Source organism: Malaclemys terrapin, chromosome 16 (genome assembly GCF_027887155.1).
Source record: "Malaclemys terrapin pileata isolate rMalTer1 chromosome 16, rMalTer1.hap1, whole genome shotgun sequence".
Taxonomy (NCBI): domain Eukaryota; kingdom Metazoa; phylum Chordata; order Testudines; family Emydidae; genus Malaclemys; species Malaclemys terrapin.
In genome coordinates this window covers 27,375,611-27,388,495 of record NC_071520.1, presented here as the reverse complement: position 1 = coordinate 27,388,495, position 12,885 = coordinate 27,375,611, and the positions used below count along the sequence as shown (strand labels likewise).

Genomic DNA, 12,885 nt, shown 5'->3' with positions numbered 1-12,885 from the left:
CTGGCACTTTTATTCTAGAATAAGTGGCCGCACAAAATTATTCTGGAATAGCTAAAATGAAGCGTGTGTGAACAAACCTTAAGAAGTGAGCCATAACATGTTTGTTTTAAACCATATTTAATATTTCTCACTCAGATTAGTGTCTAAGCCAAGAGCAAGAGTAAAATGATTTAATACTGTTCCTGAAATTACCTGGATAAAACTAATGTTTAAGGTTCTGTTACTTAAAGTACAACTTCTCTATGAAATCAAAGTAGTTCTAAAGCACTGCATGACCAGTTTTGGAGCATACACAAACAGTCTTCAATTACTTGTTCCAGTTTAACCAATGACCATTTGATTAGGTTTGCCTTACTTACTCCAGATTTAAAGGAAAAAATAAATCAAGATAAAATGTTAAACTGAGGTTATATAGAAGTGGTCCTGTCTGTATACAAGAGTTTAGATAGTTTAGTTTCACTTGACTTGCTCATCTTTAGAAAGTTGAAGACCATAGTTCATTTATTTAGACCCCAAAAATTGATTTTGAAATACTAGGACTTGTGGATTTCCTATTCTCAGCTGAAACTACTCAACCCAAGCTCCACATAGTAGGGTAGCTTCTGTTGCTCATGCCTGCCATTTTGTACTAATTATCCCACTAAGAAAGGGAGCCATAGCAGCGTTTCTTGCAGAGTATTATTGATGTTTGTTTCATAAAGAACAGCAAGCATCTTTTTCTCTGCATTCTGAGAGTGGCTTGCTACACTAGAATAGCTCACTGTTTTTACAAGAAACTGCTTTTCCACGAAAGAGTGTGATTCTCCTTTCAAATGCTGAGAGTATTTATTGTAGGATTGGAGGTGTATCTTCTTATAACTCAATTTGTTAGACAACTTAGTATGACACAAGCACAAAGCTTTTTCTAATTTCTTTCTCCTCACTCAGCTGGTATAACACTTATTCAACTTAGTCCCTTATCTGTTTAACTGTGTTATTCAGTCTGCATTAGCTGACAGCTAAAAAACAGAACTATTGGTAGATTAATTAAACGGCCATCTGGTTATTACTTTTGTTAGTATGATATTACTAGAATATATACATGGGTCTTAAAGATATAAGGGCCCAGGTTGGTTGTATCTATTTTAAGTGTGCTCAGTTTATTGGCATGTTTCCACTCAGTTTTAGGAAGGTACTCAGTTGTCTTTGGAGGAATTCATCCATATACTTTTGTCTCAAAGAAAGAACAGTGTCATAATAAAACAATGGCAGTTAAATTGTTTGTTTATACACACAGTTGGTTTTAGAGAAGTTATCTAACATCTTAATTTCACTGAAATCAGTATCAACTTACCCTATTCAAGTAGCATGTATAGAAAGTCTGGGGAGAATGTTTTAGTTAGTTTACATTACAAACATTAATATTTTCTAAGTTAAGTTCAAAATTTGAGCTTGTCTGTTTTATTTGTGCCCATCCTTGAATGAAAACCAAGTCTACAAAATATTTTACATAAGATACACTAACATTTACAATCTTGTTTAGAAATCCTTATCACACAGCTTACAAAGTGAATTTCATCTTAATAGGATTTGAGACTAGGAAAGGTTGTAAAAAAACAGCAAAAAAGCCTGACATTGAGGAGAAATTAGAAAGCCACAGCAATGACTTCATACAACTCTTGAAAGGAAGTGAAGTTTAAAATTCTCACTTAATTATTTCAGTATTGAAGTGCTGAGATTAAACCAAGTTGTCTGGGAGGGGGAAGTGGAAGAGAAGAAAGAGGTCATACAATGTAAGGGAAGCCTTTAACTCTTTCACATGGACAGCACACTTAAACTAATGTGAATGTCCCTTAGCCAGGAGCAATAAAAAAAAATTTGAATGGTAACTTTTGTTGCAAGGGTACTTAGGAGGTTTCAGCTTAGTTCCCCTTTAAACACAATGCATGTGACCAATACAGTTTGAAACAATCTTGCCCCTGGAAGAGAAGGGATATAGATCAAGTTACATGCTCCTAGGGATAGCTGTTTCCAGAAGTCTACTCTGGTCCACTCAGAAACATCTGGAGGGGAAGAAAAGAGGAACACACAAGAGCTTAGTAACTTTTTATAGGAATAGAAGTATTACAAAAGGATAAGTTTATAGGAAAATGGGATAGGAGCATTGAAATAGGCATAAAGTTCCCTTTTTATATAAGAAATATTGCATAGATTTTATTTGCATATTTGAAACTTAGAATTCTACCATGAAATGATACTAAAATAGAAAAATAACTAATATAGGAGAGAGTCTTTAACTGGTCTAAGAGCATTTTGTTCTTTAGTCTGAATGAATGTCTTAGGTTTCAGTATTTTCTCTTTAAACCAAGATAAGTCGGATAACTAAAGCCTTTTACCTTCAAAATATCACAAGATGATCTATCTGCCAGAATGGGATTTCCACATCGTTTCTGATATTCTACTATTAGGGCTGCTGCATCATCCATGCTGTAAAGGACAAAATAAAGTTTGTTTCACAGCTGACAAAACTAATCTCCCTCAATTTCCATAATACTCTACAATGCAGAGAATTTAGACAATGTGCATTTAACTATAAAACAATGCATATAAACAAAGTTTTTGTGATTTCTCTTCTTTTCCAATTCCCTAAAGCAGGGGTGGCCAACCTGAGCCTGAGAAGGACCCAGAATTTACCACTGTACATTGCCAAAGAGCTACAGTAATGTCACCAGCCCCTCCCCCCCATCAGCTCCCCACCCCCAGCGCCTCCCACCCCACCAGCAGCCCCGCCAATCAGCGCCTCCCCCTTCCTCCTGATCAGCTGTTTTGTGGTGTGCAGGAGGCTTGGGGAGGGGTGGTGGTGGGAGGGAATAACAGGCTCAGAGGAATGGGGGCAGGGACTGTGGCAGAGCCAGGGGTTGAGCAGTGAGCACCTTCTGGCACATTGGAAAGTTGGTGCCTGTAGCTCCAGCCCCAGAGTCGGTGCCTGTACAAGGAGCTGCATGTGGCTCCGGAGCCACGGGTTGGCCACCACTTCCTTGAAGGCCTAACAGGAGTTTTGACTATTTTTCTCTACCCCTTTTCAGTAGATAATCCTGGAAGGGAAAAAGGTCTCCCTAAAACCTAGTTATTTACAAAAAGCCAACACCTGCTATATCCTATAGCAGGAGTTTAGACTTACAGTGGATTTCTATCCATGTGTAAGGCTAAATTTTAGTCATGGGTATTTTTAGTAAAAGTCATGGACAAGTCACAGGCAAAAAACAAAAATTCACAACCCGTGACCTGTCCATGACTTGTACTATATAGCCCTAACTGAAACTTGGGCCCTGGGATGGTGGGCTGGGACCCCTGCTGGTGCTGGGGGAGAGAGGAGGATTGGTGGGGCTAGTAAGCTCCCTACCTGGCTCCGGACAGCTCCCTGGAAGCAGCCGGCATGTCTCTGCAGCTCCTAGGGGGAGGGAAGGCCGTGTGTGTGTGGGGGGGGCTTGATGTGCTGCCCCCTGCCACGAGCCCCAGCTCCGCAGCTCACATTGACTGCTGGGGTGGTGGCTGTAGGCAGGGGCAGGGTGCATAGCCCCCTGGCTCCTCCACTTAGGAGCTGCAGGGACATGCCTGTCACTTCCAGGAAGCCCCCCTGAGGTAAGTGCTGCCCCACACCATAACCCTCTGCCCCAGCCCTGAGCTCCCTCCCACACCTAAACTGCTGCTGAGAGGGCGGGTCCATGGTGGCCTGAGACTGGCCCAGCAGCGGCCGGTGCGGCTGGCCCTGGGGCTGCCTGAGCTGCTTGGGCAGCCCCGGAGCCAGCCGCTGTGGAGGTCACAGAAAGTCACGGAATCTATGACAGACACGCAGCCTCACCCATTTGTGATCACAAAACACTGTGGCGCGTACAGTTGCTCATCTGGGAGAGTAAATATTTGTTTACCGCGGCTAAATTCCATAAAAAAACCCCTAGAGAGCCAGTCCCATGTGACCAGTCAGCTCAATAGGCTGTTTCTGTGGAACTTTCAGTAAGCTTACTCTTTCCATCTCAATAGAACACATGTCCAAGTCTTATTGAGTCAAGGAGCAAAATGCCAACTCCTGACGTTTGGTACAAATAACTTTACCAAATCAGTGATCCATTACTTTCAGACAATGCCCCCAGCACTGTAAGTAGAGTGCCAGGGAGCATGGAGGATTTCTTAGTCACCTTAAAGAAAAAACATTTAATTGTCTGTGCTTGTAAAACTCTTGGATATGGTGTGCTGGTAAGTCACTAGAATCCTAGTAAACAAAAACGTTACAGTAAATACTGTACGATTCTAACTTCCATAGGAGTTTTTTTCTAATTTTATCTACAGTGCACCACCATACTACACCTTGTTAACCTACCAGCTCTTGCTGACAAGGTAATCCACTAATTCTTTCACTCTGTGAGTGTTCATCACCTGTAGCTTCAATAATGGGAAGTATTTTGTTTTCAAAAATCCTTCATATTGTTTCTCGTTTATGATGTTGTCCAGAATTAAACACCTAATCTGAAAGTGGCAGAAGAGTTAAATATTTTAGATACAATTAAATTAATTTTCCTATACTGAGCTCTTATTTGTTTGTCAAGGGTCTATCTTACTAGCTTTTTCCCACTTAATGTTTTTACAGCACTTTGAAAATATAAGCTCTCTTATAAAGAAGGTAGGATGATTTGAGGATTAAATATTCTTGTCTCTCAGATAGGGAAGTTAAGTAAACTCACCCACAGTGAGTCAGACAGAGCCAGAAAAAAAACAGTATAGAGCTGTTCTTAGCAGTTTTGTTTGGTTAGAGACTTGCTGTGTTTAGTTAGTACCATACTACTGATCTGACAGTTAGCTATTCTTCAAACAATGCTGGCCTCCATACATGGAGTGTGCTACAGAACAGCATTGTGTAATCACAGTCATCAGTGAGTCAATTACAGAATAATTAACAGACTGCAAAAATTTATTTCCTTACAACTACTACTGACTTATTTTGGTAACGAACAAAGTGTACTAACAGTGCCCTTCTGTGCATCAAACTTGTGTTTTTCTTTGTCACCATCTTATTAATCAAGCAAAAAGGGTTGGTACAATCCTTGGATGTTTAAATGAGGGAGAAATAAGTAGGGAGGTGATCTTTCTGTATGGCATTGGTGTGACCGCTTCTGGAATAATGCATAAGGTTCTGGTGTTTACTTCTTAAATAAAACAGAAACAATTGGACAGGGCGCAGAAGAACTGCAAAAATGATTCCAGGGCTGGAGAAAATGCCTTACGGTGAGCGTTAAAGAGCTTAGTCTGGTTAGTTTATCAAAGAAAAATTGAGATGACTTGATTAGTGTATAAATCCCTTCACAAGGTAAGAATACTGGGTACTAAAGGGTTCTTTAATCTAGCAGAGAAAGGCATAACAGAAACCAATGGCTAGAAGCTGAAGCCAGACAAATTCAACCTAGAAATGGGGCACAAGTTTAATAGAGTGACTAACCACTGGAACAAACTCCCAGTGGAAGTGATGGGATTCTCCATCTCTTGCTGTCTTCAAAATCAAGATTGGATATCTTTCTAGAAAATAGGCTTTAGCCAGACACATTTTTGGGTTCAACATAGGAGTAACTGGGTGAAAGTTAATAGCCTAAGATACACAGGTCAGACTAGATGGTCTAATGGCCCCTTCTCCTCTTAAAGTCTATGAATAAGGAGATTACATTAGTTTATTTACCTGTGATGCAAAGCCTGCTACCTCACCAGTGTCCATGTGTTCATCTACTTGCTGTAGGACAGTCTCTGGGTTACATGAAGATAGGAAACCCTTGGAAAAATTAGTTTGACGTTAAACATGCAGAATTTTTATAGTCTAAAAATTCTCAGGGGAACAAATGAGAAATTGTTTGGTTTCAGTACATACTATTTGCTTAAAAGCTTTTGTTTTGATTAACTCCTGCAACATGTTCTATAGCAGAAATTATTATACACTTGTGGTCAACAGTTTGGATTTACTCCATTGTGGGAAACGGAGCCAAGGAATTTCTCTCTCCACAAAAGAAAAAAAAGAAAAAATATTGCATAAAGAAATACAAATACAATGTAAAAATGTGTGAAACTAAAAACAGACAAGCATTTCTAAAATGTAGACAAACTAAACCTTGGGTGGCTTGTAGATGTATTCACAAATTAATATTGTGCCATATGAATAAATTAAAAATGTGTGTATTAGTACTGCCAATGCTATCTTGGTAGTTGTAGGAGCAGCATGGAGGGCCCCATGAAGCTTTCACTCCTCCTTTACTCCATAGGAGAAAATGCTGAGAGAAAGGAAAGGGAATAGTGAAGATACAAATTGGCAGCTGGGACACAGCTTTAATGCAAAGAAAAGGTGTGGGTCACAACATGTGAGATGCTCACATCAAATGTTCATTCTAAAGAGAGGCAAAGGTGTCACGTGTCTCATATTAAGGAAACTAACTAAACTATTAGGCAGATTACAAGTTTTAAAAATTAGGGCAAACAAATTTGTTTTAACTAAGGCTTCACAGCACTATTTTATAGCTTACATGGGACTAGTCCCATGATAATCACACTGAACATTATCACAGTAGCATCAATTTTAATTGCTTCTGCACATAGGTTACTTTTCTTCACATTCTGTTCACCTTAAGCAGGTGTTGAAATTTAACATTTAGTTTTGGTTAATGTAAATTCTCAGTATTGATGGAAGAAGCCGATTAATATGCATTTCCCATGAGCAATAAGCTCCATGCCCTTCTTTTGTGAGCTTTTTTTCCAGCCCAGGTGCATAGAAATGTAAACCACTGCTTACCTGAATCTGTTGCTCTCTCTTCTCAGTCTGGGGAATCAGCAGCAAGCATCCCAGAGCAAAAGCTGTAAGGTCCAACTGTGCATATTGCCTTGCAATTCCAATTATATCTAGATCAGCTAGAACAGGACACCTTCAGATGGGGAGGTGTCTTAATTAATATACTTATCCTTTTCTTCAGATTTTTGAGAGAAAGTTTATATTAATTCCAGGTTGCATGGTTTTATACCTACATTATTCACTAGTTGCTTAAAAAGGGTATTTTTATATTGGCAATTAACAACTGCATTTAATAAATATTTGTTGTCTCACTCAGCTCTGATGAACCCCATACAACCAGAGGAAGGGAGCACACAGTCCATGCTAATGTGCCCCGCTACCCCCCATTTCTCCAGTGAATTAACAGAAATAGGTTGTTAAAAAGCATCTGCTACTTAAGTCAGGTATTATCAGATCAATAACATGCTGCAAATTCAGAAATTAATGGGGGCAAATTAGGGAAGTTACCAAAACTGCAGATGTATGTAATACATCAGCTCTCTGTCAGGTAAAAATGCTTTTTTAAAAACGATGTCTGCAAGGGGGGGAAAAGCCAAACACACCTTCCCCTCCCCTTCCTTATGTCACTTTTTGCTTGTATCTCTCAAATACTAATCCACATAATTAAAAATGCAGTCACACCAATATTTATTGTATACATTGACCCCCAGACATTATATAAGATTGCATTTTTAAAAACTGTTAAAAGAACACTAAGGTTGCAAATTCAAACATAGTTCACGTGTAATGGATAAAAACCCCACAACCCCCTCCCCCCAAATCAATGCTATCATGTGACGCTATTCTGACCCCCAACAAGGGTCATCAGTAGAAGTCAGAACATTAGTTCCATGGCACAGTACCACATGAGCTAGTGGAAGTAACTAGTAAAAGCAGTAGGCTGATATTCTTTATGTGGACCACTCACTAAGTGGGGATGAAACATTTTGCCAGTGGATTTCACAGCTATTTGCTGACAGCAGGGGAACGTGGAGACTGAGGACTTCTGCATTCAATTCCAGATTCTACAAAGCAGTGTATTCTAGTTGTTATAGGCCCTTCCACCCCCACCATTTCTCACCCCTCTGCATTCCAGTGTGGCTGCTTCTTTCTCCTCCTCCACAATGCCTTAGCACCAGAAAAGTGGCAGAGCACAGGAGAGTCTTCCTGCTCTCAGGTCAGGTGCTCCGGCAGCTGGGAGGAGCAATTGTTGGGGAAAAAAAGTCCTGCTGAGCTCTAGCACCTCTGGTCTGAAGCATGCTCAGTGCAGATAGAATCTTTACAGAATTTAACTGCCAAACAAATATGAGTTTGTACGAACTAGGATTTTTTCCAGGGATTATAACATGAGCAAATCTGGACAGATGTTTGCAGAGAGGGCAAAAGGCACATACCTGATGCTAGGATGACTGCTTTCCTGCTAATTTGAAGTCCCAGCACCAAAGCATGGAAGCACTAGAGCATTTTAAAAATGTTTGAACATGGGCAAAACAATGCATTTTCCCCTACTCATACTCTCAGAAATAGCTGAACCATTTTGGCTGAGCCTTTAAGGCATACACCCAGCATGGGAAATTTCAGCCTAAATGGTTAAAGTTTGGCAGAGTTAAGGCAAATGAAAATAGGATCTGACAATGGGAAGTGTCAAGCAACCTTAAGTGCAAATTAAGCAGCAATATCAGCTCTGCCTAGAATATTGTTCTAATATATAGTATAACTACATATACCAGTGCTCTAAGTTAGAACCATGGCTTGAATATCCTCTCTTTTGTGCTGCTATTGCAGTCACACCAATATTTATTGTAAATATTGCTATTGCAGTGGTTTGCAGACCCTTAGGGGCCCACAAGTAAAATCAAGGAGGTCTGTGAATGGATTGGTCCCTACCAGAAGCAACGTGTGTGGGGGTATGTAGTGTCATGCCTCCAGCACCCCCTAAATACTTCTATATATCACCTAGCAATGCTGTAATTTATCATTAGTATCAGGTAAGCTGTCAGTATTTTAATTTGCTGTGTTTTTTGTTGATCTGTTCAAATAATTTCTCTACAGTAATATTTGTGATAACTATTAAAGTAACGTGAAAGAAACAAATTAATGAGGGAGGAGTTGTGGATCTGCAGGTTTGTCTATTTAATTTTAGGGGTCCCGGGATAAAATAAAATTGAGAACCACTGTGCTATTGTATCTTCTGCCAAGTTAGTAGTTACAAATGCAAGACAGAATTACTACTGAGCATAAGCAAGCACACTTCCATAAATAAACATAGTGCTTTTAAAAAGAGCTAGGTACTATTTTGTTTAAGTCGCCACAAGAATTTCTACAACTAGCTGTGGCAAAATTGTAGGACTTCATTAGAATGTAGACGGATACAGATGAGGGAGAACAAACCATTTACGCATACACAACTCGATTTTGGATAGATTAACTTTGTGTATATACGTCTGTGTTTGATTATTAGTGCTAATACTTTAAAATGTCATGTTTATTCTCTATAAGAATATAAATCAACATGATTTTTCTATTTAACATTTTTCTTGTGCTATAAACTAATGGTCTGGGAAGTTTCACTTCATGCTCTGTAAACATTTTTTATGATTAATTGCACTTTTAGAGTGAGATTCTGTGATGCGCCTCTAAAGGCAGCACAGAACTCACAGCCCAGTGGAAGGGACAGGGTGGCGAAGTGGCTATAAGTGACCTTCGGATTGTCCAGACACTGGGCTTCTCCAGGGGCTGGAGCAGGCCCTGGTATAATTTAGATGCTGTGAGTGGCTGTCTAACTTTTGGTACCTGTTCCTGGCTGCCTATGGACAGCAGTGCTGCCAAGAATCTATAGCACTATGTCCTGGGCCTTGCCCCCTAAAAACCTGCAGAGAAGGGGGCTGTCTTAGTTTCTGCACCACAGGGATTTCCCCCAGTCAGATCCAGGGGTTTTAGAGTTTCTTTACACCGATTCAGCCTTTTACCAGGTGCAAAGGGTTGGAGGAGGGGTGAGAATCTCTCGCACAGTTTTTCCCACCTCCAATCTTCCAACCAAATGCAGGATGTAACATTTACTTACTTCAGTAGAACAACAAAACATTCACAGCATGCCTCTAACTGCTTAGGACTTGGTGGACAAGAAGCTGAGGAAAAAAAAGAAAGGAGATATTGACAAACTAAAATACAGTCCTGCCAAATTATTACACAACCATGAAAGAGAGCTAAGGATAAACCTACCTGCAAGAAATGGTGCCAGAATTACACTTCTCCAAGCTCGGCTAAAGTTAGGAATCTATTGAAAGTAAATATATTTTTAAAACAACACCCATAACATTCACAAGCCAGCACAATATAGAATTTTGGAAACTATCAAATTCATTTTTTTAAACAACTCAACTTTCGACTAAGGTAATATCCATTATTATAGTCTATATTCTAGAATTTAAGCTGTAAGATTTTGAACATTGGGTTCTTGGATGTCTGCCTTCTGCGGGTAGTGTCTAAGCCCTATATTTTTCTTTTTAAACTCCCTGGCTCCCAGAGGCAATGGCATCAGACACTAAATAAATCTCAGACCTCCTAGTTAGTCTTTACCAGACTCCTGACTTTGCAGGATTGACCTAGACAAAATAATGTTACCACCAATTTACAAATCCCTCAAAATAAGGGTCTAATAAAGGAAGCAATGACACAATCTTACACTACAGTAGAAAACAACAGTTACATCTAATTGCAATAAAATTTGGTACCATTTATTATGGAGTACTTGTGTCTAGCACTTTCCATCAACAGATGACAAAACTGTTTACAAAAAGGAAAGTATACCATTTTAGATGAGGAACTGAGGCACAGAGCAAATTCCTAAGAGATTTATATACCTGCCATAATGAAGGAACCCCAGTAATTGCGATCAAAACTTTCCTGAGATAATGAATCTGAAAAACAATTATTCCATTACAAAATGTCTTAGTATTTTGTAGATTTATACAAGAACCTACAGGATTAAATTATACTTATGCTCTTGATATTAAATTGTGAATTTGCAGTTCCTAAATTGGACAACCCAAGCAAACATTAATATTTTGTATTACAAAATTAAGAATGTTATCAATGTATCCTGCATCTCAATAAGTTGAATGTAACATTTTATCAATTATATGTCTGTATCTGGTGGTGTAACAAAATACACTCTTACAACTAACTTTGAAAGGAGTCATTTTCCAAAATTCATGATGTAGATCTTGAATGGTTCTGCTCAAGTTTTCACACAATAAATTAAAAAACAAATACAAAACCCCTTGAAGTTTTAGAAATTCTCATTACCAACAGCACAAAAAAATAATCAGTCACAGATAAGACAGCAATAACCCACAATGACAGACTGTGTGGCATGCTGAGATGTAAATCTACAGCATGCTACATGCTAGCTAGCTGTGTTGCCCCCGCCACTGTGCACTAAAAAGTTCCTTAGTGCACTCTGATGTATTCCAATTTGAAATAAGCATACATCAAACACCACTAGGGAACTTTTAGAGCACAGTAGCAGGGTCCACATGGAAAGTTAGTGTGCAGCATGTTAGTGTGTAAATTTATACCCCAGCTTGCAGCACGTCAACTGTTCCCTACATGAGCCCAGTAAGTTTGTATAACATGCATTTTAATTTCACTGTTTAGCAATCAGAGGCTGATGTGCCTAGTGTGTGTTTGTTTTGCATTTGCTTGCAAACACAGTTGCCCCAATGTAGCATCTCTTAATGTCCTTATGGAACAGTATGTTTCAAATATTACTTAAAAGTTCCTTACCATATTGAAACCAAGTAGTTTCTGCAGTAAGCCACTCCAGAGTTGAGGATCATACACTTTATATTCTAAACTAAGTTCAGTCACCAGTCTGGCAGCCTAAAGCAAAACAAGACAAACTGAATTATTTCATTAAATTACATTATCTTAGAATCCTCTGTAGTTTTCTAGATGATATATTCCCAAAGTTGGTTTAGATACACAAGCAGGATGTTAGCATGTTTAAAAATCCCCACATTTTATTTGATGTGTTGGTGTTTCTTCCATTACCCCATTTGCTCTCTTATTTCCATATTTTGAACTATGCCCCTCTGCTGAAGATCTGACCATTTCCATCTTATGGGTATAAAAAACAGAAGTGTTGTCATTGAAACTTTCCTCAGTAGGATAGTGTCCTTTCTGCACATGTAATAATTTCTCCGCAGAAACTTGCCTCTGTCTTCTCCTCAGTTATTCCTTAACTCAACTTTTTAAAGTTATAAATGAAGCACTGGATATTTTAACGCAACAAATCACTGGATGTAAAACAAAAAATTCGAAATGAAGTATGTAACAGGGTATAGCCAAGGCTCCACTGCCAATGTAGCATAGTCAGATAACTAACAATTGCTCAAAAGGTATACACCTCTCATCCTTTGATATTTGTACCATTAAAATAGAATAGATTTTTACACTGTGAAATTATGTAATTTTTTAAAAAGGCCTTGAAAAATAATCAGCAGGCAACTAAAGCCTAAAAATATACAAAATACACAGTATGTAGGCAAGCACACACACAAAAATGTATAATATAATTATTCACACATATACACCATCAAATTTACTCTCTCTTCTTAATCTTACCCTGGGTTCGTGGCTATGGTTTTTCCACAGTCCCTTAATCATTCCTTCTTTAGGACTCCTGTGAAAGGATTCATAGGTGTATGGAATGTTCATTGTTTCCAACTCTGCCAGATAAATGAAGCATCGTAGAAAATACCTGCAAAAACAGAAGAGTTGTGATACTTATAGTGACAGCTGTTTTATAATCCATGTAGTCCTTATCGGTTAGGATAAAACTAAATTTAATGCACTACTGGTTAAAAAAAGAAGAGACAATACCAATATCAACTATAGTCTTATGAAAGAAAGTTTATTGGACACAACATTTTTGTAGTAATTAACCAGATACTGCACAATGAGAACACCCTACACCCCCAGGTTCACCTTTATAAAAGGACTGTGTGGTATCCAATGCAAAGTTTGTCATGTTAGGTGTCTTC

General features: G+C 38.8%; 1 protein-coding gene across 3 annotated transcripts in view; it reads right to left on the bottom strand.

Moving 5' to 3' along the window:
- Positions 1-100: 100 nt before the first annotated feature.
- Positions 101-12,885, bottom strand: part of KNTC1 (kinetochore associated 1) — a 72,718-nt gene continuing 59,933 nt past the window's right edge. Inside the window, exons 55-64 of one of the 3 annotated variants that reach the window (XM_054006198.1) lie at positions 12,467-12,602; positions 11,627-11,722; positions 10,702-10,758; positions 10,061-10,115; positions 9,903-9,966; positions 6,803-6,932; positions 5,705-5,794; positions 4,358-4,503; positions 2,376-2,466; positions 101-2,042 (exon numbers count right to left, since the gene is read on the bottom strand). In XM_054006198.1, the coding sequence (XP_053862173.1) occupies positions 2,019-2,042; positions 2,376-2,466; positions 4,358-4,503; positions 5,705-5,794; positions 6,803-6,932; positions 9,903-9,966; positions 10,061-10,115; positions 10,702-10,758; positions 11,627-11,722; positions 12,467-12,602 (889 nt within the window). In that variant the 3' untranslated portion in view covers positions 101-2,018. The other 2 variants (XM_054006197.1, XR_008442498.1) reach the window with 2 other exon arrangements.